The sequence below is a fragment of the Melanostigma gelatinosum genome (genome assembly GCF_949748355.1).
Source record: "Melanostigma gelatinosum genome assembly, chromosome: 18".
Lineage (NCBI taxonomy): Eukaryota > Metazoa > Chordata > Actinopteri > Perciformes > Zoarcidae > Melanostigma > Melanostigma gelatinosum.
The window spans coordinates 21,466,790-21,494,787 of NC_136651.1; the positions used below are offsets into that span (position 1 = coordinate 21,466,790).

General features: G+C 43.8%; 1 protein-coding gene across 1 annotated transcript in view; it reads right to left on the reverse strand.

The window, feature by feature from the left end:
* The window catches only part of tln1 (talin 1), a 63,059-nt gene that overhangs the window by 19,511 nt on the left and 15,550 nt on the right, over positions 1-27,998 (reverse strand). The window contains exons 13-38 of the mRNA XM_079289586.1: positions 27,592-27,886; positions 27,172-27,338; positions 26,929-27,057; positions 25,864-25,977; positions 25,544-25,657; positions 22,891-23,025; positions 20,613-20,741; positions 20,391-20,493; positions 18,682-18,890; positions 18,246-18,365; positions 17,204-17,401; positions 16,363-16,502; positions 16,181-16,274; positions 14,546-14,635; positions 13,618-13,740; positions 12,035-12,178; positions 11,743-11,904; positions 10,079-10,219; positions 9,592-9,773; positions 5,554-5,686; positions 4,478-4,579; positions 4,174-4,344; positions 2,706-2,954; positions 1,167-1,286; positions 934-1,080; positions 648-814 (exon numbers count right to left, since the gene is read on the reverse strand). Coding sequence (XP_079145712.1) covers positions 648-814; positions 934-1,080; positions 1,167-1,286; positions 2,706-2,954; positions 4,174-4,344; positions 4,478-4,579; positions 5,554-5,686; positions 9,592-9,773; positions 10,079-10,219; positions 11,743-11,904; positions 12,035-12,178; positions 13,618-13,740; positions 14,546-14,635; positions 16,181-16,274; positions 16,363-16,502; positions 17,204-17,401; positions 18,246-18,365; positions 18,682-18,890; positions 20,391-20,493; positions 20,613-20,741; positions 22,891-23,025; positions 25,544-25,657; positions 25,864-25,977; positions 26,929-27,057; positions 27,172-27,338; positions 27,592-27,886 — 3,878 coding nt within the window. The remainder of the gene's footprint in view (positions 1-647; positions 815-933; positions 1,081-1,166; positions 1,287-2,705; positions 2,955-4,173; positions 4,345-4,477; positions 4,580-5,553; positions 5,687-9,591; positions 9,774-10,078; positions 10,220-11,742; positions 11,905-12,034; positions 12,179-13,617; positions 13,741-14,545; positions 14,636-16,180; positions 16,275-16,362; positions 16,503-17,203; positions 17,402-18,245; positions 18,366-18,681; positions 18,891-20,390; positions 20,494-20,612; positions 20,742-22,890; positions 23,026-25,543; positions 25,658-25,863; positions 25,978-26,928; positions 27,058-27,171; positions 27,339-27,591; positions 27,887-27,998) is intronic.

The following is a 27,998-nucleotide window of genomic DNA, read 5'->3' on the forward strand; positions in this document are numbered from 1 at the left end:
CTAGGTGGCTCTCACACTAACGAGCTGTGGCAGTGCTCCTCTTGTGATTGGGTCAGGAGGGTGTATGGGCGGGACCTCGATACTGCGGCTCCATCACCTAATCACTACTACGCAGATTCTGGCTCCAAATGACATCAGTGTGAGATGGCAGCGCCCAGATCTGTGATATTTTGGTTTCATTTTTGTGCAGTGGGAGGAAGTGGAGCCGCAGCGTCCATCTCTATACACAGTCCATGTCCTGGAGAGGTTCACATATGAAAACAGCAGCCCAAATATCCTTCCAAGAAGAGATGATGACTCTTTAAGTTATCTTCACTTTTCTGGACGTGCCGAGGATCCAACGGCCACCATGTTTTCTGTGCGTAATAGTGCGCAATTATATTTGAGATCAAAATGACCCCTACAATAACTGCAGTTCAATACCACAATAGTGCCATTTGTGCTAATATTGTCTTTTTTCAAATAAAAAAATAAATAAATGTATTAGTGATGATTAACTTCAAGAAATATAATTGTAATGAATGAGTTATATGGTTGACTCCCCAACCCAGTGATTATTTTCTTTGCTTTATCTATGACATCATACTTGCCATGATCTATTTTCCTTACAGGGATACTGAAATCTTTTACAGGAGGGTCTGTAGTACCTGTGGTCAGCGAAGGTCTCTGCGTTCTCTCTGTTCAGAGTACCAGTAGTGGCAAACATGATGGTGGTGTCGAGGTCTGCAATGATTCCAGACACAGCGCTGGCTGCTGTGATGCAGGCCTGGGTGCCACGGTTACCTGCCTGCAGGGACGCCAACACATGGGAGACCTGCAAGAAGAAGGAGTTATGAGTGGAAGTTGGACTTACTTCCATTTGAGGTATTCCATTTTAACTAGTAAAGTAACAGTGAGTGAAAAAAGTGGTGGAGTGGTTGGGTGAGCTCTGACCTTCTCTGAGACTTTGCGGGCGCTTTCAATCAGCTCTTTCTTGGTGAACGAGTCGTTGGGGCTGCACTGCAGAGCTCCAGCTTTGGTCACCAGACCTGTGCAGCTGAAACCCAGCTCACCCACCTGCTTCTTAATGTGAGAACCAATCTGGACACAAACCATACATTTGAAAAACAGCACCAAAAAGATGTAAAGCGAGACGTGTCTCTCAAAGGACGGCTGGCTTTATTTACTTCGTCATTCTCTGCAGTCACGGCTGCATATTTGGCCTCATTTGCAAGATTTCCAAACTCATTGGTAAGCTGGTTGGCTAATCCCCCAAGGTCATCTGGGTTGGTGTTAGACTTGGTCACCTGAGGAGAGAAACCACAACAGTTGAGTAATAACAGGTGCATGTTAGGTTTTCATCAGATAGATTATAAAAGAAACAAATCACAAATACTGATAATAAAATAAAACAACAAACAATGCTGAACGTTCATTCTGTGCACAGGACATCTATCACACTTCTGTCCATCCTGACAGAGTGATCCTCCTCTGTTGCTCTCTGAGGTTTATGCTTTCTTTTCCCTGTTAAAATCCTTTTGATGGGAGGGTCCTGGGACAGAGGATGTTGTATTCTGTACAGAATGTAAAGCCCTCTGAGGCCAATTTGTGATTTTGGGCTGTACAAATAAAGTGAAAAAAAATGTAATTATGTATATATCACTCATTCACAGAAGCAGATTTACTCTTCAATCAATGAATCTATAAAGGATATAATACATTTCATGACTGAAACATGTCCTGTTCTTATTAGTTTGACATGACATCGGTCAGTGTTGAGAAGGTTACTTTTGAAAAGTAATGAGTAACAGATTACAAGCTACTCTGTTCAAATGTAATAAGTAAGAACTTCATTGTGATCGAATGAATGTTATAATATTCTATATATTCGCTTTAGACCAAAAAGAATATATTTGTAATCACCAACATTTTGATTAGTAACTGTAATGTAATTACACATGTTTTCTCAGTAACTGATTACAATTACCGTACATTTATTTTGTAATTTAAGTACATAACACACATGTACATATAACTAGTTAATCATTCCGACACTGGTCATGAATGATCCTGTGCTGGTTTATGAAATGACATCAAAACCTGTCCACCCTATATCTTTAAACAAAAACAAAAACAAAACATTTAAACCCTATTTTCACAATGTTGGTCCTCATTCCACACATCTGATACATTAAAGCGCCCCGGACACTTTCACAGTGGGCAAGGCCATAAACTGTCAAAGGGGTGGGGCTTAGATTGCAACAGGGCGGGGCCTGATGATGCAGTCAGACCAAATCTACCTGATTATACTAAACAATGGCTCCTGAATAACATGTTAGTCCCACCATCTCTCTCAAACTAGCTGGAAATTAGAGCTTAATCGGGCCCCAGGGGACCGATCCTCATGTAGATAACAGGGGCGGGGCCTGCGACACTAAACAGAGAGGGGCTTGTACTGTCCAGGGGTGGGGTCTGATACACATAACAGGAAGGGACTGTGAGTCAGTGGTAGAGCAGGGTCGTCCTTCAGAGGTTCAACGGTTCAATCCCTGGCTCCACTTAACCCCAAATTTCTCTGCAGGCTGTGCCATCATGCGGTGTATAAATGGGTAGGTACTGGACTAGTAATGCCCAGGGGTGGAACCCGTGGAACCTTTTTTTCATATATTCAACTTTATTTCAGTCACCGGAACTAATTAGGCCATTGGATGAGTATCAAAACGTACCATCTCCTGCACAGTGACAGCTATGGCCTTGGCTGTCTTGACCATGGTAGTCTGGTAGTCCACGAAGGTGCCTTCAGGCTCAAGAGCAGGCGTGTCTTCCATTTTATTGATTGCACCATTGATGGAGTCCACCATGCCACCCACAGCACCTGCTGCACTGGCTGCCTCAGCCAGAGTGGCACCCAAGTCATCTACTGCTTCCTTCATCATCAGCACTGACTCCTCCAGGGCCTCCTGCATGTGTGCTGCCTGGAGAAAGGAAAAGACATTTAACATTTCCCACCAGACCATTCAAACAATGGCCATATAAAAAGTAGTGCAGGTGGTACAATAAAACATTGGGCTTATATTAATAAAAGGCTTTTTTTAAAGCATGCATTGTAAGTAACCAGTGAAGAGAGGACAGAACATAAGGTGATCTCGTCTCTCTGAACATGTTAAGCCAAAGAAGGTCTGAGATAGTTTTCGTCTACAGCAAAATGCAACATTTCAACATGTAACGTTATGAAAGCTGATACGATCTTCTCAAGATCAGCATAAGAGAGGAAAGGCAAGACTTTTGACGTGCTTGTGAATTATGTTTTAAAGGAGAGGTCACTATCAGAGACATAGTGACATCTGGAATCAGTTAAATAAGACAGGAGAATCCACAAATTGACTTGGTGGTTCCAATTATGATTCAGTGCTAGAAATAATAAGTTGGTATGAACAAAACAAGAAGTGTACCAGCAAAGTCCTATTCCCATCCTCTCTAGAAGATAAGCCTGTTCATCAAAATGTGTAGTATTCTATTGTATCATCGCCTCTGCCACATAATCTGTAGTGCTTTGTTTGTTATATGATCATCTTTGGATTCCAGTGTAGTTCTTCTAGAGCATTTTTCTCTTACACACTGATTTTATTGTGTGCGGTGGTCAGGAGATGACAACTGCCCATTTGTTTTTGTCCCACTTGTCATTCTAATCGTAAACAGATCCAGTTCATAAAATCTTGTGCATCTCTCTTAAACCGTTTCCAAATCATTCAACTGTGTTTTCAAGATGTTTCTTCTTTTTTCTTCCTCTACTTGCTTCATTTGCTCAATGACCAACATGGAAGCAAAGAAGAGTAGAAGAGTTACCTACATCTATATCTATAGTAGAAACAACAATGGTCCAAAATGATGTAATATGGCATTTATATTTTCAAGGGGGAGAATCTGAGCTGAGATCGGGTCAAATGAACTCTGACAAATCACCAGCATCAGCTGTTAGTTACAGATCATTGGTCACTTTAAGTTTCAGTGCTGTGAGGTGAACAGAAACCTGACAGACATTCTTCAAATATATTAGGATTATTCATAAAAGACCAACTTTGGGGAAACTTGTTTTTCTACAAGGGTAAATTCATGCTAATGCTGAGTCATGCGGCCATGTTCCTCAACCAGCTTCTCCAGAGGACCCAATATGACGAGTGCTAGCTTCAGTACCTTGGGGTTTCCTCCAGCCTCCTTGGCAGTGTAAAGCATCTGCAGGGCCGACTCGGTCAGGGTTTTGGTCTGGTCCAAGACAGCCATCTGCTGTTGGCTGCTGACGATCTTAGACGCTGTGCCTATGGCTGCCATGATCAATGGCTCAAAGTAGCTGGCCATCTGAGATACCTGATCAAATGTGTGCGGAGTAAATGAAACAAACGTGTTAGATTTAAACAAGTTCAATCAATGTAGCCAAATTCAGTCTTTAGATGGACCACTAGTTGTTTCAGCTGTCTGGAGGACTTGTCCTGTGTCCTACCTTGTGTCCCAGCTGGGAGGCCTCGGAGCGAGCAGCCACAGCTACAGGATCAATCAAGTTACTGATCTCATGGACAGAGGCAGCCATCTGCTGATGGAGATTCTGCAACAGATACACACATCATACCATGAATCAAGCTTTATTCAAGCACACATCTATATTCATAATCTGTGGTTGTCATTGCACTTATCACAGGTGCATGAGCCACATTTCCTTCATTTGATTGCCTGAATACACTTCACAGAGTATTGGTGACTTTAATTTCCCATTCTCACAGAGAGCTCTGATCTCTGGGGCAGGAAACGGCCTGAAAAGGCTTCAGGACAATTTATGACCCCGACCATTTTTTTAGGACCAATATCCTGCATTCCAGGATGTGGCCTGCTCAGTCCCACACGCACGCACTCACACACACACACACACACACACACACACACACACACACACACACACACACACACACACACACACACACACACACACACACACACACACACACACACACACACACACACACACACACACACACACACACACACACACACACAGTGAACTCAAGGGACAAAGGAACTGAAAAAATTCAAAGCAAAGTGTCATCAATTGATGTGATATATTAGCAACATATAGAACATTATATGCATAAATAGATATATACTGTATATGTGCATACATTTATGTTTGTTATAATAACAGATCCTCCTTCAGTCAGGAAAGCTGACTTATTGCATTTATTCATTCATTTGGATGTTAGTAGTTATTAATCCTGTGTGCAAAGCTTTTCAGAACTTTTAACTGCATCTCATGTCTTCTTTGGTGAACGGAAGTTCCCAGGTGTAATAAGACCAAAGACATCTCTGAAGCAGATTGAGATAGTTGAAAGTAGAGAAGAAAAACAGTAAGTTGACCTTTAAACTTGGATTGTTTTGTTACAAATACACAGGACATGTGATTGTGAAATCTAAGACACAGCATGACCCATGACAGCATGATGAATTTAACATACATTTTTGTACAAACTGCATTTCAAACCCACCCACACACACACAGTTTCTGTCTGTGTGTGTTTCTGTGTTTACCTCCATGGAGATGTCCTCTCGGGGTGTTAGCTGCTGGCTTATGGCAGCCAGAGAGGCCTGATCAACCTCACGGATGCAGCCGTTCAGCACCTCAATGGCATCATCACATTCTCTTTGGCCAGGAGCCTTGTCCCTGCACAGCAACACACGAGATGGAGGGTGTATACAGTGAAAAGTAGCTGGAATAAGCGAGTGCTACAGCACTCTTATAACACACTTGACAACAGCTGAGTAGAGAAACAAACCTTGCGGCTAGAATTAGTATGCAATGTCTTGTTCCTCAGCACTCTAGGTTCTCCACTCTTCAAGGTCATGCTTCACAAACTACAGACCTTCCTCTAAAGCAGGGGTCTCAAACTCAAGGCCCGCGGGCCGAATCTGGCCCGCCACGTCATTTTATGTGGCCCGCGAATCCGCCAGCAAAAAAAATAATTTAAAAAAATTGAAATTGAATTAAATTTAAAAATAAATAATAAAAAATTAGACTTAATAATAAAAATATCCCTGTAGTCGAAATTATGAGATAGAAAGTCGAAGTTATGAGCTAGAAAGTCATCATGATGAGATAAACACACAGTCACAGAAGCAGCTCTTTGGCTGCTGACTGTACACTTGACATATAAATGTATTGTGAGTACATTGAAGACTTTAAACGTGTCTTTAAAACACATGAAATACTTCATGTGGGATTGTGCAAACGCACCCTTGAAAGGATTTTAAGCGTTGAACAAAGTTATTGTAATAACTTGTTTGATATTTGTCTTTGTTATTTTCTTTAATAGTTTGATCTTTGATAGAGTAATGTGGGTTTATTAACCCTAAATTAAAAGGATTTAAGTTATAATAACAGAAATGTGCTGAAATATATGTTTACATTTATATCACTGCATGTACAATATTTTCACACTTGAATAAACAATAATCAAATGCAGAGACAGTTATTGAACAATATGGTAGGAGTAGTTACATTTACACAGTCTTACATTTACAACCGGCCCTTTGAGGCGACCGTGACGCTGATGTGGCCCGGAGTGAAGATGAGTTTGAGACCCCTGCTCTAATGTGTCCTTCTGCATTCGGATGTGGCTGATATCATCATAGAAGTCTATATTCATTGACAAATGAAGTTACCCTTCATACTCACAACCAATCCCCCCAAACAATTAAAAGAAGTGTTCCTTTCAGCAGTTTGATTCCATCCATGACCATGGATGGAATCAACACATTAGCATTGCTATATTTGTAACACTTAAGATGTGCAGTGGGCCACTGTTAGTGTGTATCTCATCATTCTTGATTTCAAAATGAACGTACAGCAAAGACAGTAGGGCTATGTTTAAAGGCAGAGTCGGGCTGGAATCTCATCAAACTGACTTTGTTAAGTAGTATAACTTCATAACCCAATGTGTTTCAGCGACATGGAAGTGCTTCAACTGTCTCTCTGCACCAGAAGTGTTGACGCGTTGCATTGTGTAGATGGACAGCTCATGCTTCTGACCATCTTCCCCCTGATATTTGATCATCTGAGCAGAGTTATACTCCCACATGCAGCTTGAAGGACTGACGAGCAGTCTGATCAACACTACTTAAATAGTGGCGTCAATCACAGCAGTTTCCCCACACTGTTCTGGAATCAGCTGTTGTTCTTACTGTTGTCATGGTGGCTGGTCAGAATGTGTTGTTATTTGTGTTTGATTATGTTGTTGGGGTCTGGCGACGCCTCCTGGCTGGCTGAGCCCATCACATGTGTCTTCCCTCTCAACAAGCGCCTGACCTGAGATCTGATCCGTTGTCCACCCAGGATGACCACACCCCCAGCTCCGGCCAAAACCTGATGCTGACCCTTCATTGGCCAAGAAAGTGCCCCCCGCTGTTTGTGCCGACCTGGTTATAAGCGCTAACACAGCGAGAATCGTTCTCTTCTCTCTGGACCTCGTCCGGGCTACAAGAAGACTCACGAGGACCGACGGCCTCATCAACCCTCATCTCAGCGCGCACGTGCCATTCGCTGGTCGAAACAGACCGTGTTCTATTCTGAGTTTAAGGCCCCTATCCCGTGAGAACGAATAACTTCCGTCATCCGTTCTCCGCCTTTTGTGTGCACACCACCGGCAGAAGGACGACTAAACCTCTTTCCTAACCGATGATTACCGGGAGGTACGAACCGACAACGTGCCTCAGCCGACGTTGAACCACAGGCCTCCTCTCTGCAGCGAGGAGACCGAATCCGCGCCAGCTCACAAGCCGTGCCGTCAAGCAGCCCCCCCCCCCTCGAGGAGCAAACGACTCCTCCACGGAAACTGACCCCTTTGCAACGAAGCTTCTCAAAGTAAGAGTTCACAGTGTCTGGGCTTAGCTTAGCTTCATTTAGCCTTAGTTTAATCTAGGTTATTCATTCATGTGTTGTTATTCCCGTATCTTGTTGTGTTAAGTCACTGTCGCGTTATACTGAGGTATTGCGCAATCATCGGACCACGGAGTCCCGTTATATTGTGTATTTCCTGCTATGACTGTTTTGTTTGGGGATTATTTCATTTCGTTTTGTTCTTACTCTATTTTCCTTAAATCAGCTCTGTGAGTGAAGTGTAGAATGGCGGCTATCGTGCATAAGCGCCGTCAGTTCACAACGACAACGGCAGACTTGTGCAAGATAAGATCAGCGGTTCTCATTCTCACTTCGACGCGGACCGCACGCAGAAGCTTTGATTCCTCTCGCTCTCTCTTTTCTTTCTCCCTCTCCCTTAACACACACATAGAGCCTCTGTTTTTGGGTGAACCTCTCGCCCTCTATTGTCCCGACACGTGCTGCGCCGCCACACGTGATTACACACAGCCACCTCTCCGCCATTTTGTCTGGGTCACTCAAGTCCGCCATCTTGGTTTGTAGTTCTTAGCTGTAGTTCTTAAGGCCCCTCCCTTTTCATCACTGATTGAATAGGTTACACCCCCCTCGTTTCACACACATAGAGTTACACGCACACACATACTTGCATACATACACCCACACCTACATACATATATCCTTCCCCATTGTATTCATTTGACTAGGTAATAGACATATAATTGTGTGATAGTGTTTGTTGGTTGCAATATTAATTGGTTTGATCATTTATTATTTTGATTTAATAAACTCTGTTATACTTTAAAGAGCAGTCGTCTGTGATTACTTGTGCATATGCGTGTAAGATAACTGTATGTAGTAGCCTGTGCTCGAACTTAACCCTTCACTTGCACTCTGAATGTGTAGTCATACTCAGACTGTTGACATTACGAGTGGCCACTAATTATGAGACTTAGTTTATCGTTTGGTTATTGGTCCCTGTTCACAGGGTGGTGCCCCGTTGTTATTAATAATCATTAATAATTGTTACTTTCATTAATAATTCGATTGATGTCAAGAATTCAGTTTCTCAGATGCTGATAACCCAAACACGCTCCTCTACGTTCCCAACAATGTGCTCACAATAATATGGTATTATAACAGAATAAGTTGTCTGAATGTGGCTGTTTAAAACATGTGTTGATGAAATATTTCTTCATTCAAAAAAGAGGGTTGAGACTCTTTTTGTTAGTTAGTTTGTTGCATTTTAATTTGAGTCGATAAATCAGATTCCAGACCAAAAAAAGGTTTGGTGATTGTTTATGAATGACGCAAATAATATTAATAATTTAATAATCTACATCATCATCCTGATAAGTTAGCATCAGCTCCTATGAAATTTACAAATATAGAACAATAAGCTAGTTTAGTCCACAATGCTCTTTTGAATCTGATATCTGGTGGATGTGGGGGTGTGAGGTCAAACGACCTCCTCATAAATGTGGACGTGTTCCCGCTCTGACAACTACAGCCAGCACGATCAGCCAAAAGTTAGGAGAGACAAAACAAGAAGTGGAACTAACGGGTTGCAAACACTGAAGATGAATAATTGGCTCTGCTAACTGTGGAAGTACCGATGGATCTAACATCACTGAGAAGAAGACGATGAGCCCTGAGTCTGTGAGAAGGTAGCCTGTAGTAGTAGCAGTCGAGTTTACCTCATGTTGGTGATGAGTTTCTTGATGGAGTCAGACACAGTCCTGGAGTGTCCGGCCAGCACTGACCACTTGGGGGGATCTTTAGGGTTGACAGCCAGAGAGCGGGCAGTCTGGATCAACCCGGTCGAGCTCTCCAGCATCATCTTTGCTGCCGCCACGATGGGCTCCATGGCTGCATGACCCTAAGGAAGATATTCACTCGAGTAAGACTAAATGGTACTGTTTCCAGAAGTTGTCTTTGGCGACGCATAAAGGAATCACATGAAAGTTTCAGCTTAACAACAATGGTGACCCCTACTCACTCTTAATAGTGCTTTCCCCTTACCTACTGACTCAACTGCTGAATGAGCACTTAGCAGGGAAACAAGTTGAAATAAGAGGCTCATCTTCGCTTCATTATTTTATGTAATATTAAGACGGTGAACTGTCATCGTCAAATCAAGGTCTCAATTCATTGCCGAACTGACTTGTTTAGGAGAGAACATACCTCAAGGCTGATCTGAGCAGGAATGCTGGCGAACTCTGGGTTGGAGGCGAAGGCAGTCAGGTTGTCAACAGCTTCTATCAGAGGACCAGTGGCAGCCTTACACTTCTCTCTGTTGTCCTGGTTAAAGGCTCCATCCAAAGCCTGGCAGATAGGGGTTTGAGCCACGATTAGACTCATTGCTGTCTGTTGGACCAAAGTGTGGCTCTGATTCAAGACCATTACAATCATAAGAATCATAACCTCCAAACAGACTGTACTTCTGGAACAGTAGGGTTTTATGCAGGGCTCAAGGGATGTTTCCTGCGTTGCCTGCTTGTCAATCCGGCCCTGTTCCTTGAGGACTAGGACTAAACGGGCTAGTTTGAATTGACAGAAATAAAAATACTGATGAATCACGTCAAGTGACATGATGATTTATTGTCTACTGCATCACTTAAAAGGCTGTTCACAGTGTGCATAGCCCTGTTGGTTGAGGGCTTAGAGTTTCATACTTGGAACATGGAATGTGGCTCATCCTCCTTCAAATGAACCCAGGTCTAAACAACTACACTTTTCAATGGAAGGGAATAACAGAGAGGCTGTGGTGGCCAACAGAACACAGCGAGTGAATGAGAGAGATACCGTTTTAGAAGCCATCATGGCTGTTACGTTGTAACCAGAAGAAAATAACCACCAAACAGTCCGGGTTGCATATGAAACACGGAATGCAAGGGTCAGTGGCCCTCTGCGGGCCTGTCCCACTGTATTTTTAAGTTGTGAATCACCGTATCCTTAATTATTGCCCCTTTATTGAAACAGGTTAAAAACACGTTTCATCGACTCCCGTCTGGCCCGTGTGCGTTTAGACTGGAGGCTGTATGTGTTTTTTTACTCCCCGTCTACAGAGACGCTCTCATTTAAATCTGTGCAGCCGGCTGTCTGCTTCTTCTGAGCTGATTCTCACATAACTGCCACCTTAACTGAAGCATTCATTTACACCTCCAGTCTATTTGTCCAACAACACGTGTGTAAACTCGAGGTGGATGCCCAACAATAAAGACACTGAATCTTTATTCACATTTTACAACCGGCAGAGCTGTCGTGATGCGCGGGTCAGGGTTTTTTAAATACCTGCATCCACCTGACCCGTTATGAGAAGCAGCAAACCGCCCTCTCTATGCATTATAGTGGCACAATGATCAGTAATGGCGCTCTCCAAGAGGCCGATCCTGCTGCCGGGAAGGCTAGAAGCTGTCAGAGAGCTCTCTTTCTCTGCAGCCTACAGCGATGGGGAGAAATACTCCACATAATCGGAGAATTTGAACTAGACAGTAGCCTTTATGTATACAGGGCTACACTATCTTTTTATCCCAGTGTTTGACTGCGTACAACGAAAAGGAAAACCATGAATGCTTTAGAGGACAGAGCATCCCAAGTGTGCACCATTAGTCATCATGTCTGGCCCCTCTCTATGACAGCAGGCTTATTGCCCCGCCATTCAGAACAGCTGTTAACACTTTTACCTTCAGACATGATGATGCAAACAAGTTGGTTTGAAGCATACACCAGCCTTTAAGGTTGGCCCAGTGCTAAGAAATGCAAACCAGGCATTTTCTTTTACTCAACACAGAGTATCTTCTTTTCCTTTCATTGACGATGAAATTGACAGAACTTGTATTACAGACCTTTATGGACTTGACGAGGTTGGCAGTGGTGTTGGCCACCTCTTTGGCCGACTGGACAAACTGCCTCTTGGCAACAGGGTTGGGAGTTTTGGAGGAGGCCAGGCGGCAGGCGTTACACAGAGCCGAGGTGTGTTTGGCCACAATGGTGGCTGCAGAGAGCACCTGGCAGAGAAACAGTGCACAGGGGGAATCAAAATTGTATTCAAGCACATATAGACTCACCAACCACGATAAAGAAGACCGGTGATGACTCTGGCAGTGAGTGTGATGTCGCAGTGAGGTCGGCATGTACCTGGGATTGGGTGCAGGCCGGGTCCACCAGGTTCTGGCAGGCCATCTGAATAGACTGATTAGCCCGGGCAAACTGAGCGGGGTCCACCAGGCCCCTCTGACCCGCTGAACTGTTGGGGTCCGATACTCCAACTAGATAGGAAGCCTAGGGACATCAACAGATCAGAGGTCACTTTACAATAAAGCTCAGTGGACGTTCAGTCAGGAAGACTCTTTACACTCATTCATTCACTATTCACTCCGTCCCCCTGTCTCTGCGGCTTCAACTCAGCTGATTGTGGGCATTCACTTTAACCAACCAGATTCTGCCACGGTTTCCCTTAAAATTCTTAAACTGCTCTCCTCTCGTCTGCTGTCACTTGTCATTGCAGTATGAACCGCTGCCACCCTCCTCCATCCCCATCCCCTCCAGTCTCCATCATATCCAGTGCCCAGTCCTGCTCCTCATCCCATCATTGGATCTTCAGCAACTTCTTTCACCACCACCACCACCACCACCACCAGTGTCTAGACTCCAGGGGGGAATATTCTTGATCTAATCCCAGTATCTCTACTCCCTTTTAATATACTAATGGAGTCCCATCGCCAAAGACTCTTCACTCTTCATTTCATCATGTATGTGTAATAAATTAACTCATCATTTCTGCTGCTCCCTCTTCCTCCCTGCAGTATTAGTAGTTGTTTTTATTGACAAATAGCTGCTAACAAAGCTCCTCTACTTCAGTGATAAACACATTCTTCACAACAGAAGAATATCCCGTTATCATGTTACTAAAATGTTGTTTTGCATCAGCAAAATCAGGAAAAGTTGTAGATTAACTTGCTGAACTCAGAACGTTGCTTTTGTCATATTTTCTAGTAATCTGCATCACTACTGTCCACAGTACACCTCTCTGAGATCTGAACTCAATGTCAGCCAGGCCACCTCGCCATGTGGTCTGGCTGATCAGATCCAAATGTGAGCTAGATCCGATCTCTGAGCGTATAGAGTTGACCGCTAATTAGGGGTGTAACGGTACGCGTATTCGTATTGAACCGTTCGGTACGAGGCTCACGGTTCGGTACGCATGACGAACCGAATACGTTTGAATCAACAAAAAAAAAAAAAAAATTTAAAAACCTTTATTTAAGCAGGTAGTCCCATTGAGATTAAAAATCTCTTTTGCAAGATGTAAGTAACAATACAAGATGTAAGCAAGATGTAAGCAACAATACTACATAACATTAAGGAGCAGTTTTTGTTTTTGATGCTCATGTGTTGCTAAGAAGACACTCCAGAAGATGAGTCACTCAGGTATAGTTCCATCATTGTTCAAAGTCAAAGAATAACTTCATGATGAAATATATTTTAAAATCAAGTACATTTCTCTGGCATTTATAGTTTCCTACTGTACCGAACCGTGGCTCCACTGTATCGTACCCAACCCAACCGTGACTTTTGTGAACCGTTACACCCCTACCGCTAATGCATCCCGGCATGATCGGACATCAAACGCTGACAAAGACGAAACGACAAGTGTAACCACGGCCTCGGTGGTCTCAGACAACAGCAACAAAGAAAAAACCTTCATTAGTGGTTTTTACCTGTGCAGCTGCTTCAGTCAGACCACACAAAGCTTTGGAGCCAGCACTGACTGAATCACCAAACTCTGGCAGGTTGGAGTTCTTGGCATTGTGGGAAATGCCAGCCATGGACTCACCCAGGACCTGTCAACAGGAAACCAGAGATTAACATAAGAGACGTGGTTTAGTGTGGACTGTCTTCATACGCTTCGTTTGATGATCAGAGACCCCTTTGTTGGTACTGACTGACTCACGTTGGTAGCACAGGGTGTCAGATCTAATAACTGCTCACATTCATTCTCTTGTTTATTCATCTTTGGTCAGACAGTTCCTGATATCATCAAAAACCTTTCATCCAGTTTGAGCCGTTCATATTTAAAATTTGAGAACGTTTGTTAAATGAACAAATGTAACCTGTACATGTATTTGTAAGTTAGGTTTTGGTGTTGGAACCAATCAACACTGGTATCCTAAAAAATCCAAAGCATAGCCGTCCCTTCTGAAAAAAGTGAAAGATCACACATGTACACGTTCTGCTTTACAGCACAGTGACTGGAAGGACAAAGAGAAAAGGACAGAATGGGGTCAAATGTTTAAAAGATGACGATTTCACCATTTATTTTCACCAACAAAAAAACAACCTGTCACCTCAACACAATTAACAGTCTCAGGACGTCCTTAAAGTTAGTTCCACATTACAAAGTCAGGAAATATAGGACTCATGAAACAAAGCATTGTAAAACTTCAGCGGAATTTCACTGGAACACTTTCAACAGTGAAGGACAGCTCGTCCTCTGATAGATAAATCTATACATCTTAATGCAGCAGAGCAGCACCTTTTGTGAGAGAAATGAAACTGCTGCTGCTTTTTTAACAGCGCTAAATGTAGGGAGGTAAAGAAAGGAGGAGGGCGATCGAAGAAAAGTGAAACAACAAGAAGATTTCCTACCTTTGAGTTCTCCATGACGCTGTCGATGCAGTCGAAGTACGACAGTTCGTTGACGGCTTCTGTCGGGTTCTCCAGCATCCCCCTCACCGACTGCACACAGGCACAACACAGTCACAGCACACACACGGGAGTCACACCATGTCACAATCTCTGCAGTCTGGCTTCATCAGAGTTCCCGTACAGGTGATCACATTCTCCCGTCAAGTTTGTTTCAATTATTTAAATAGATCACAGCTGCATGTCACATGACCGCTTTTGTGATCTGTACATTAAATGTGAGGCTCACACATTTCATTTCACTTAATGTCACATGTCATCTATAGATCCATAAATATCAAACATTTAAACCTGCAGTGAAATTACATTACAGTCATTTAGCAGACGCACAATTCAGATTCTATCACATTTCTACACTGTAGGCACAACTACGGGAGCAATTTTGGGGTTAAGTGTCTTTCTCAAGGACAGATCAACATGCGACTAGCAGAGCCGGGGATCGCACCGCCGATCCTTTGATTGAAGGACGGTCCTGCTATCCACTTAGCCACAGTCGCCCACAATGAGAGGCATGGTTGTACGTATCATGATGCCTCTCATCTCATTTCTGCAGTCTGGCTTCATCAGAGTTTCCGTACAGGTGATCACATTCTCCCGTCAAGTTTGTTTCAATTATTTAAATAGATCACAATTTTTGCGTGGTGTACGCCTCTTTCAGGCCTCGTTTTGTGCGTAGGAAATGGTTATAAAGGAGACTGTGCTGTCTGACACTGTCTTAACTCCGCAGGGCACGGTTTTATCCTTCTCTTTTATTCTCACTGTATACTGCTGACTAAAGGCAGAGTCAGTTTTAGACACTGCACTTGTTGGTCTACTCACACAAAGCAATGCCGAGAACTATAAAGCAGAGATTGAATCATTTGTCAGCTGATGAAATGTTGGAAAGAGGTCTCCTCAGTGATAATTAAGGGTCAGCAGATAGAAATTGTCCAGTCATATAAATATCTTGGGGTCTACCTGGACAGTAAAGTAAAGTGGAAAAAGAACAGTGAGGCTGTAATCAAAAAGGCTCAGTCAAGACTATCGGCAAAAAGCTTCTTCATGTTTCATTTCAGGGCCTTACCCCAGACCCTCCTGAGGTCACTGTCGAAAAGAGAATAAGGGCAGAGTTGAAAACGGTTGTGTATTTTGAAGGACATCCATCACACTGTTTTTAACGGTCAGTGAGGGACTGTGGATGACTCAGTGTTCTACAGAATGTCTCAGAAGGTCTTTTGTTCCAGCAGCGGTCAGATGTTTTCGATGTGGTTTTTAGATGTGGCATCTTTCAGCTGTTAATCATGTCTCAAATGGCTTTTAAAGTTGTTTTTATTTGTTGTGTGTATTGTCTATTGCTTGTTGTCAGCATGAGTTGATTTGGTGGCACTGAGTCTCCCCACTGGGGATTAATGAAGCCTTCCAATCTCATGGAAATAAAGTGACAGCTCCATATCCCCATGGTGCTCATTGGTTTGTGTACATTTCCTCATTTGTACGTACAATTTGGTGTGGATCTTACACATTGAAACATCATAACTCAAACTAAGAGAAGAGGAGATGAACCAGCAGAGGACTGAATACTAAAAGGATGGTTGTTACCTCCAGCTCTCTGAGAGCATTGTCACACTCCTTCTGACCAGGAGCCTGCCGGGTGCACATGGTGATGAGCTGGTTGATGCTGTCTGTAACGGCCCTGTGAACAAAAAAGGCTCGGAGATGTAAAAGACGGATAGACAGTCAGAGAAGAGCGACACACAAAGAGACAGAGGGATGTTTCTGACCGGGCGGCGGCTGCTAGCTGGTTCTTGAGGTTGGGGGAGCTGGGGTCAGTGGACAGGGCTTTGGCTGCCAGCAGCAGCTTGCTGGATGACATGGAGATTGTCTTCAGGTTGGACACCACCTGTGTCTGGTCATCTTTAGACTGGACGAGAGCAGGAGGAAGGTATTCTCGGTATTTCAGAAACTTTACACTTACAGAAACTGTACCATACAACTGTTTACTGAAATAAAATGATGACTCAAAATCTTGGCCCATGCCTACTCATCCTGATAACATGACATCACCTTCATTACTATCAACACACTGAACTGTATTTTGACTTAGTCCCACAAACACCGTCCTGCTGCCACAGGTACTCACTAGAGCACCAAATGGGGATTCATCCACCACTGAAAATACTCCCAACAAATACTCTATTTACTCCTGCTCGAGTAACATTTGTTAAAAACTACAGTGACCAGGAAATCACTGAGCCTTTTTTAAATGAAACTATATATTTTTAAAGATGTCTTTAGTTGGAATCTGATCTTTTTTTGTTGAAGAAAAGAGACCGACTTGTAATCACATAAATGTTCAAATGAGTTGTGGAAAGTCATGGTGTCAAATTACGGTCATCACCTAGATTCTATCTATATTCATACCATTTTTCTGTTCAGGCTGCTGAGGATTACTTTGCTGTCATCACCTCCAATCAAATAATTCAGTTGCCTCCCTTGCTGAGTGGATCAGGTGTCAGTAAACTCAACAGCAGACTGCCCCCTCTGTTGGAATGTTTTAAGCCCGTTTCACCTCTGGCCACAGCCAGCATCACTGATGCAGAAGTATCTTCTCATTATTCTGACCTGGGATGTTCCGGCCATGTCAACACCAGCCTCCAGGAAGTTGCTGAAGTCCTGTCCAAACTTGCTGGTGGCCCTGGCAAGGTCCTGGGTGGTCCCTCTGGACGCCTGGACCACCTCGTTGGCGGACTGGTTCAGACCGGCCGCCACGTCGTTGAGCTGAGCCTGAACCTCCTGGAAGCTCCTTCCACTGGACGGGAACTAGAGAGGGAGGAGAAGGACATGAGAGCTGCAAGTAGCAACACGGCCGGCAGAGAGCAGTGTAGGAAAGCAAAAACATCTTGAAATGAAAATATGTAAGCGATTGCTTTACAGTCGCACCAACATCTGGGAAATTTGTTCTCAGCGTTATGAATGCAATGTTTTGGATGAGACTTGTACATTGTTATTCATGGAAAGGCTGTTTTTGGCAAAAAAAACAATAAATGTATCAGAAAATCAGAAAGTAGACAAAGAAAAAAAATTGATTTTAGGATAACTAGTCAAGATAATTACTTTATAACTATTAATAATTACTTGTCCATATCTATAGATGTGCTGTCCTGCAATTTTGGGAAAATTTGAGAATGAAAGTAATTTGTTTTCGAAACATATGTCCGATTTACATTTTCTAAAGCTACCTTAATTTACTTTTTTGGCCACTTGGGAGCAGCGGAACAAGATGAAGTCACACAACACACGACATATCCTCACCTATTTAAGTTGTTTTCAACAGAGCACCCTGGTAGCTGAATAGTTACAGCTCATGACAAATCTCCTATTCAATATCAGCCGCCAGACCTTAGCTGCATGTCACACCTCCTCTCTCCCCCCATTTAGCATCTGCCTCGAAAAATGCCAAAAACCTTCAATCGACAAGTGTGTCATTTGGGACCCCACCATGCAGTTCTCTGATTTGATTTTGTGTCACAGAAGAGACAGAGAGAAGAAACACCAGGCTTCTGGGCTTGGTCCACTAATACAGAGGAGCTTCACTATAAAACCCACAAAGAGTTCACCTCTTCTCTAGTCTTGTGTCAGTAATAATGCAATCTGACTAACTTACAGAATCAGACAGCAGAGTCTTGCTGGCTTCGCCCACAGTGCGGATGGCGTTGTCCACATCTCTCTGGCCAGGAAGGCAGTTCACACATCTGTTCAAGGCTTGAGACACTGCCTTAGCCACCTACACACACACACACACACACAGTGTTGAATTACATGAGTAAAACAAGTTTCGTGTCTCTGCAAGTTGATTTTCATGATGACTGAGTCATTGTCTACTTACTAATCTGACAACTGTCTCATTACATTCTCCTGTACCTGCTGGCCAAAGCTAATGCTATCATCTGCAGCCTTGCTGGCTTCTTTTCTAATAAGACATGGTAGCAAAAGCAGTTCGTCGAGCAGGTAGATACAGCACTATCATTAGAGGGCATTATCTTGAAGAAAGTGATCAGTCAGGAACAAACCACTGTCTCACCACTGGCACCCTCACTGACCTGGGCCAGCCGCTGCTGATTCTCTGCATCTCCTGGCTTGGCGATGGCCCTCTTGGTCTCTTCGATCAGGTTGCCTGACTTATCCATGACGGCACCGGCACAGTCGAGCATGGCGTTGCGCGCTGGTGGGTCGTCTGTGGTGGCAGCGACTCCTCTGGCGGCCGAGGCCAAGGACTTCAGAGCCTGTGCCACGTCTCTGGCTGCCATGCCTGGATCAAACAATAGAGTAACTTCAGTGTTTGGTATGAATGGATACCACATGAACGCACGTGTTACTGTAATTACCAAATGTAATAAATAAATAAATGAGACAAAGCACATGAAAAAATGAGTACATGACTAAATGCAGACATTTTGATTTGAAGTAATCATAAAAATGATGAAATCTCCACTTCTTTTTTGTCGTGACATGGTATTTAATCCTTCATCATCAGGTCTTTGGAAACAGCAGAGTGTCGTTTGGCCAGAAGGGTTGCACCTGTGGCCAAAGCAAACACCTGAGTGTGGGAGGAGTTTGGGGAGACTATGGAGAAGGACTTTTAGGTGGCCTCAAGGAAGTTCTGACAAGCTGGTGGACGACTAAGGGAAAGCACAGCTTGGCTCTGGCTGGGTTTAGCAGGTGAGAACTGCAGTTCTGGACTGGGATATTGTCAAGCAGTGGAAAGAGCACTTTAAAGGAACTCCTGAACCTTCATGGAGGAGGAAGAGTTTGAAGACTCCGAGGAAGACTCATCCATATTCCTGGCAGAGGTCGCTGTGGTCGTCAAAATGCCCCTCTGTGGCAAGGCACCAAGGGTGCATGAGATTCACCCTGAGACGCTGAAGGCTCTGGTTCTGTTCTTGGGGTGGTAGTTTCCATTTCTAAAAAGAGGGACCAGCGAGTGTGCTCCAAAATATCGCGGTATCACATTGCTCATCCTCCCACGGAAAGTTTTTCCAGCGAGCTGGAAAGGCTTCGACTGATTGTCGAACCTCAAATTCAGGAGGAGCCTTGTATAACCAAAGTGAGAGCTGTGTCCATATACTCGGCATTAAGTCAAACACGTTTCCACTCGGTGTTGGCCCCTTGTCACCAATCCTGGTTGTGATTTTCAAGGACAGGATCTCAAAGCTCAGCCGGTTTGTGACCTCAGGATCGTGTCTCTGCTCTTTGCAGATGATGTGGTTCTGTTGGCTCCTCCAGAACGGGACCTTCAGCAGCACTGGGGCGGTTTGCAACTCAGTACAATGCGGTCGGGATGAGAGTCAGTACCTCCAAGTCTGAGGCCATGGTTCTCTGGGTCTTCACAGTTCACCAGTGAGGGTAAAATAGAGCGTGAGATGGACAGGTGGTTCAGGGCGGCGTCAGCAGTGATGTGAGCATTGTACTGAACCGTTGGATCGCTGGAAGGCGAAGCTCTCATCTTATTGTTTTCATGATACAACTTTGACACTTTGGATCTCTTTATGATGAAATCTTTTCCTTTTTTTGTGTGGTCCATTAAAAATGTGTTTTATTGTTTTTTTTACATACAATTAAACACTGTATTTCAATGTCAAACATTTTGTCTGCAGCAATTAGTTGGCTCCTTCCATTAATTAATATTTGCAGTGTTTTTGCGGCAGTACACGATGTATAGAACATCTCTGGATGTGATGCGATGGTCAAAGCAAAAGAACAACATTTAATTCCTGCTGCTCTTGTCTAGATGTGTGAACATTGAACCCACCTGTGTAGTTCTCGTTGCCCTGGGTGGCCTCACTCAGCAGCTGAGCCATGGCTGAGCTCACAGCCTTGGTGCTGGTACCCAGATCCTGGGAACATTTCTCAAGCTGAGCAACACAGCAAATAGACATGGGAAGAAACAAACTGTTATTCACACCGTTCATACGTCCAGTTCAGGGCGTGGCACAACCTGGTGGGTAAAGAATTCAGTTTGCGTGCGTCTCACCGTCTCTCCTGGCAGTGGTTTGAGTTTGCCCTGCTCAGCTGAAGCCTTGGCTTCCTGGATGTTCTTCTCCAGATCCCTCACCATGGACAGAGCGTTGTCTATCTCCAATGGACCGCATGCTTCCTGAGCCTGTATATATAAAAAAGTCATTTTCTTAATCACACAAGATAAAACTGGACCTGTTAAGGTACTTTTGAGGGATGAGCAATATGCTTGAAATGTTAGCTTAAAATTTCAACTTGCTTTTAATTATTGTGTAAAAAAATAACACTATATGATCGCAACAGCACAATATAATTCTACTTTAAGTCAATAAATAATGGGCCTGGTGCAAGAACCCCTCGTGCATACAGATTTGTTCTGAAGAAGCACGTGAGTGGGATTTAAGAGAATTCGTGTCATTCACCAATTTTCGAGTCACTGTACACACAGTCGGCCTTTCTCCACACAGAAACAACACTTGTTTGACCGGATACCAAACTTCTACAATTCAGTTGCTCCTGACAGTTGAGCATCACCTGCTGTTAGTAATCCCTCCTCCAATATCTCTGGGACTGTCACATGACCACCTCTCATATCAGTCATCGCCTATTTGTTTTGGACGGACATTGTTAGTGTTACCGTCATGGTATCATCATCAAGAATCATTGCCAGCAGTATTACTCATATGTTATAATTGGTCAGGTCCTCTAACATGACCACTGACACTCCTGCATACGTTATCTTTTGGTCAGCTGACACATCAACATATAACAAATATTCACATTGGGCATTAACAGGCATCATTGTGATAACAGGCTAAAGCACACACTTCCTATTATCCATTAAGTGAGCTAAAAACAACCCTGTCTTACAGAGGGACCCTACAGTCGACTGGGTTTGTAGTCTGTTTAATGCTGTTAGGAACCTCTTTCCAGTATCTGAGAGAACTTCTACCCATCTGGCTTCTGACTTATCAGAGTCAGATTAGCTCCACTGGACCTGTTGTTGTGCCTGTGAGTGTGTCTGACCTGCGGGGAGAACAAGTAATACGGGGCTACACGCTTTACAAAGTTGTGAAGCAGACAGAATTTGAACTGCGTCACTCTTGACTCCACAGGGAGCCAGTCCACTGCATGACCCTCCCTACAAGGCTGAATCCTTCTGGTCAGTTGGTCGATGTGCTCTGACAACCGCTGGGGTTTCTTTCATAAAGAGAAGAGCATTTCTTGATCCATTCTTTTCCGAGGCAGGAGGGAGGGGGAGAGATGGAGAGAGCAAGAGAGAGATGCCCTTCCTCCTAAAATGTTAAATCGTTAATGAAATAAGGAACAAATTCAACTCTGTAATCACAGATTTTAAAGAGTTTAATGAGCTCTCAAAATTTTAAATATTCCTATTGCTGCCCAATATGTATCAATAAGCCTGAGACACATACATACACGTAATATGAATTAATATTCATATTGATATTGTTGTGTACTTTATTTTTACTGTATTTTCAATGCTTTGGCAACATTGTTTTTACTCTCATGCCAATAAAGACACATTGAGAGAGTTTTGTTTATGATATAACTGCAGTTCTATTTTTATAAATCATATGAAGATGGGCGGCTTTGAGTCGGATCTTATCATTTAAGTTTAAAATAATTACGTTAAAATAAAATATTATGCTTCAAAAATACTTTTGTAATTCATTTAGGTGATGTGGTTAATGGAGTGGTAGGGAGGTAGAATCTCTGTGGTTGACTACAGCCTTACCTGCCGACAGTCTGTGCTCTGTGGACCGAGACCTCAGACCACTCTGATCAATTCATTTTGGGAGACCTGAAGTTTTAGCTTCACTAGCTTGCGAATACCACAGTACGAGGACGCCAATGATGCTAATGCCGCCTGCTCAGGATCAGGCGGCCTTCATCAGGCTGAAAGGAGCACTTTACAACGAGCTCAACCAGTTGACAGAGTTTGGTGAATCTGACTTGGAACACTAGTGTGAACACACCTCAGAGAAAAAAGCAAGAGAAGTTTAGCATAAGAATACAAAGATGTTCTCGCATGAGACACTGCCTACGCTGCACAATTCACACGAGTAATGCATCAAAAACAGATGTCTTTAGGTCTGTTAATGACAGTACCAGCACCATCACTACAGCACACGTAACTTACGAGTAAAACCCACCAACCGTTTGTCGTAGAATGGAGATGAACTTATATAAAGCTCTCGCTGTGTAATTCTCAGTACATTTTGAAATGTGTCCACGTCACAAGGAGAATATGTGTGAGCGTAGATGTGTAGTACCTTCTGTGAGGTGGCACGGAGCTCAGCCAGGGCACTGGCCAGGTTCTTTGCACATTGGCCGAGCTGCATAGCAGAGGCCTGGTCACCGATGGTGGGAACTGTGGCCTTGGAGGCTGTAACCATCTTAGCACCGGGCTGGTAGAGGAGAGGAAGAGACAAACTGTTAGTTCTACAAAGAACTTACTGAGGGGTCCAAAACCTCTTATGTTTGTCCTAAAGGGGAGCTGCTGTTCAGGTCAGTGGACGTGAATATTCTCTGCAAATGTGTGATGCCCATCGGCCTCATTTTCATCAAAAGGAAGTGCCAGATCAAAATAAAACATCAGATCTATCCTCCAGACCAGGGGTGCCCAATACGTCGATCGCGATCGACCGGTCGATCGCGATCGACCGGTCGATCGCGGAGGTAGTGCGGGTAGATCGCGTGCCATTCAAAAAAAATTTGATTTCCTCATGGCATTTGCCACTTGATTTTCTAACACATGGGTCACCACGTATGCGCGGTCAACCGCAAAACTCCGGCGAGCTAATTAGTTAGCCTTCCAATTTATTTCTACTAAAGAATCTAAAGCTGCAGCGCCATGATTTGGGGAACTTCCAAAACCTCGCGTCAGAACTGGAGACTCAGCGGAAGGCGTGTGCGTAACTTGACAGTGCGCGCTACACAGAGCAGATTGACAGTCTGTCAGAGTTTGACAAACGCTTTCCAGACTTTGCTTTACTCGAGCCAGTTGCTACACTTATGTGCTGCACATTTGGGGAAGATATTGAGGTTGATTCACTCGCATCACAAATGTCAACGCTGTTTCACCTGAACTCCTCTGGAGTGGAGGATGAGATTTTGACACTGCAAGCTGACATTCAGCTGAAGTCCAGGGCTCATGGACAGTTTCCTCAGAGAGGAAAATTACCCAAACATGAGGACATGTGATACCTTCTTGACTGCATTATTCAGCTCTACTCATTTATGTGAGTCAGCCTTTTCCCACATGAAGAACATTAAGACCAAACACCGTTCCACCATGACTGATGATCATTTGAAGTCTGCTTGAGGCGGATACCAGCAGCTACTGTCCGAATATGCAACTCTGGCCAATCCCATTCAGTGCAAGTCATCAGAGTAAGGTCATGACCAAAAATGTACAGAATTGTATTGTGCCATAAGGGTTCATGCAGTTATGCAAGGTATGCCAACATATATTGTAAATATAAAGTATACTCAGTATGTCATACAAAGAATTGACTTTAAAATCCTGCTGTTGGTTTACAAAGCACTGAATGGTTTAGGGCCAAAATACATCTCTGATCTGCTGCTACCTTATGAACCATCCCGACCCCTCAGGTCGTCTGGGACCGGTCTACTTTCTGTTCCCAGAGTCAGAACTAAACATGGAGAAGCAGCGTTCAGTTTTTCTGCTCCACATATCTGGAACAAAGTCCCAGAAAGCTGCAGGTCTGCTGAGACCCTCAGCTCATTTAAATCAAGATTGAAGACTTTTCTGTTTGCTGCTGCCTTTAATTGAACCACATTCAATTCATATATTAATCAATTTCCTGCATTTCTGCATTTTACTACTGTATTTTATTTCTTACACTGTTTAAAAAAAAAATGTTTAATGCAATGAATGTTCTTAATTGTTTTTAAATCTCCTTTTTCACATTATGTTTTGATGCTTTTAATAGTTTTATGTGAAGCACTTTGAATTACCTTGTTGAAATGTGCTATACAAATAAACTTGCCTTGCCTATATATATATATATATATATATATATATATATATATATATATATATATATATATATATATATATATATATATATATATATATATATATATATATATATATAGATATTCAGCATTTTTAATGTAGGTAGATCATTTTGACTTCGTCATTTTAAAAGTAGCTCGCAAGCCGAAAAAGTGTGGGCACCCCTGCTCCAGACCATGAATATCTAGTTATTGCTTCATACTGTTGACCATTTCCCCAAGCACAGTGATGTGTTTTTGACTTTTTCAGGTTATTTAAGAACACTATCAAAATACATTTCCAAAGACTTTGAGTGTTGAGTAATCACAACAGATAGCATGTCAGCAGTGTTGCATTGTGCATCAGAACAGATCTCATAACCTGAACAACAACAAAACGATAACTAAAGCTCCACTAGAATGACCGCTTCATGGTTGTGTGCCTCCAAGCAGTCAGGCTGCAGTTAACAGCCATGTCGGTGCAACATGTCATCACTTCATGGGGATTCCTGTGAAGGTCACAGTGACCTGTGACCACCAAATCAGTTCAACCTTGAGTCCAGGTGGACGTTTGTGCCCAATAAGAGGAAATGTGATGAAGGCGTTTGTGAGACACGCCACGAGAATAGGACGCACGTGAGGTCACAGTGAGCTTGACCTTTGACCACCAACATCTTATCAGTTCATCCTCGAGTCCACTTACGGACAGACGATCTAAGGACATAATGCCACCGGCATTCAAAACAATGTTGGTGGGTGTATTTATCACTGCTGTACCACCATTACTGATCTGCTCTGGTAGAAGTCTATGGCCCTGTTACTGTACTGCTGTACGGCTATTTTGAAAAACCCTAGATGCGTTTCCCCGGTTCACTGAGTGAGTGAAGATCATGGTGTGACGGTCACCTGCAGGAAGTTCTGGCTGGCACTGATGAGGGCCAGCTGAGCGCTGGGGCTGTCGGGCTGAGACTGGCTGCCTCGGACTCCCTGAACCAGCTGAGGGATCTGCTCTGCCACCACCTGATGTCACACACACACACACACACACACGCACTAAGATACTCACCTGCTGTGAAAGCCCATGCCCTAGGAACTCAGAATGTCATTCAATCAATGTATTGCAATCATGTAGAAGATAATAAGGATGCAATAAAATATACGAAAAGATAAAAAACAGAGTGAGAGGACTAAAAAATGAAAATGAAAAAAGAGACAAGCGCGTTTACCTTGCAGCTCTGGACGAGCTGCTGCTGGGCGGCCTGGTTCCTGTTGGAGGAGGCGGCGTGCTGGGCAGCAGCTATGGTCTGAGTGGCAGCTGCTGCGGCTTGTTTGGCTGCATTCTGATAGGAAACAGGAAACAGACGTGTCAACTTAAGGCCCCTGTATATGACCATCAACAAATATCATTTAGAGTTGGATAACTGAATAAAGTAGCTGGAACTACATTAGCAGCTAATATCAGCCGGTTATCACTTTAAATTACCCTTTAAAACCACAGAAACAGTAGCCAAATGTCAAGTTTGACATACCTGAGTATAACTTGACACCAAGAGCAACAACTTCCAGCAGCTACTAATAACAGAGCATAGTATTGTAGACGTAATACTCTTCTTATGCAGCATTATCAGATATTGTCTTACTACATTCACTTTTAGCACTTCGTCACCTTCCTAAAATAATGGCTTACGTCATTTTTTGACAAAAATATTTTGCTGCCTAAATCATCTCCTCGTGATGCTGGCCACCTCTGGTAAAATCGCCTCGATCCTCAGTTGAACAGATCATGTGATTCTACCCCTGTAGTATAATAGCCAATGTCAAGAGTGTGACTTCGGCCTTTTTATTTTGCCTAAGTCAAAAGACCTGAAAAAATGAGTTGGACCGTTATTTTAGGAAGGTGACGACTTGTAAGCCGACACATGGCTGAAGCAGCCACTTGATCCCTACATGGATGCTTGGTAAGCTTGTACCTTGTGTCATTAGGTGAAGAGCTCACAGAGACACAGAATATACATGCCACACATAGCACATGGCACAGGCCTACCGAGAACATCATACAAGTTAAAGCTACATCCAGGAACTTTCATTTTGAGTAGATTCTGGCGGTCCCTGTGGACAAAAGTGGTAGTGTCTTTAGAAAACCTCTCATTTTACTGTCCCGATGAGGACCTGTTAAAACAGCTTCCACTGGTCAATCCAATCATTCTGAGCAGAAAGCACTAAACACAATCAGGGTTTGTCAATGTCGCTCAGACTGCAGTGCTTATTTGCTCCGCCTCCTTCCTTTTTACCTCCAGCTTGTTGACCAGCCGTTTCTTGATGGCGTTCTGAGCGGCAGCGTTGGTGGCCATGCGGAGACCTTCAGCAGCCTCTCGCAATTTCTGCTGCTGCTCCTCACTGTCGGGGTTTGCTGCTGCCCCCTGGGGTGAAACACACACAGATCACACACATTCATCCAACAGGCTAATGGAAATGAGGACGTCTGGGCATTGTGTTAAGGGAAGACATGATTAAAGAGAGAGACAAAGGCGGACCTTAGCGGCCTCCACCATCTTAGCGGTGGCATCAGCCAGCAGCTTGGCGGCTGACAGCAGCTTGCGTGAGTTCTCCAGGTCTGTCTCTCCCTCTGCGTCCATCTTGATGGCGTTGACCAGATCAGACGTGGCCTGGGCAAGGATACGAGCCTGACGGACCATCTCACCTGGTGGGTTAAATGAGAGTTTGCATATTGCTATTGGCTCCTGAGAATATGATGTTGTTTAATAGTGAGGGTATTGAGGAATAAATCCTCTCACAGACATTGAGCAGTGACAGCTGGACCATCAAAATAACAGATGTCACAGTGTGTTAATCTGAAGCAAATGTAGGAGGGATGGACAGATGGATGGCACCATTTGAATGCCCAGCGGTGCGATGTGAGCCCTGTGGTCCTGACTTTAGCCGCCTTCACCTACCAGCGTCTCCCATCGAGCTGAAGATGTTCTCGGTGACATCCAGAATCCTGTCGGTGGCTTCTCCGTGGCGTCCGATAGGATGGCCTCCTCTGGCATACTGTTTGATGTGTTGGAGCAGCTCATTGAGGGCCTGAGTGACACCCGTGGCGGCCACGCCCACCTGTTTCAGGAGGCCCTCGTCATTGGTGGCCCCCTGTGACGCATCTACACAGCCCTCTACTGACTTAGCCACCAGCTTTCCAGCCTCAATCAGCTGCTCCTGGCACACTGGGGAGCTGATGGTTGGTGCCACCACCTTGACGAGTGATAAGATAGAAGAATAAAAACAGCTTAGGGTGCATTCACATACATGCATTCATGTACAACAGCTTACAGACGGTGAATGCTACGGCCACTGAGTAGTAGGG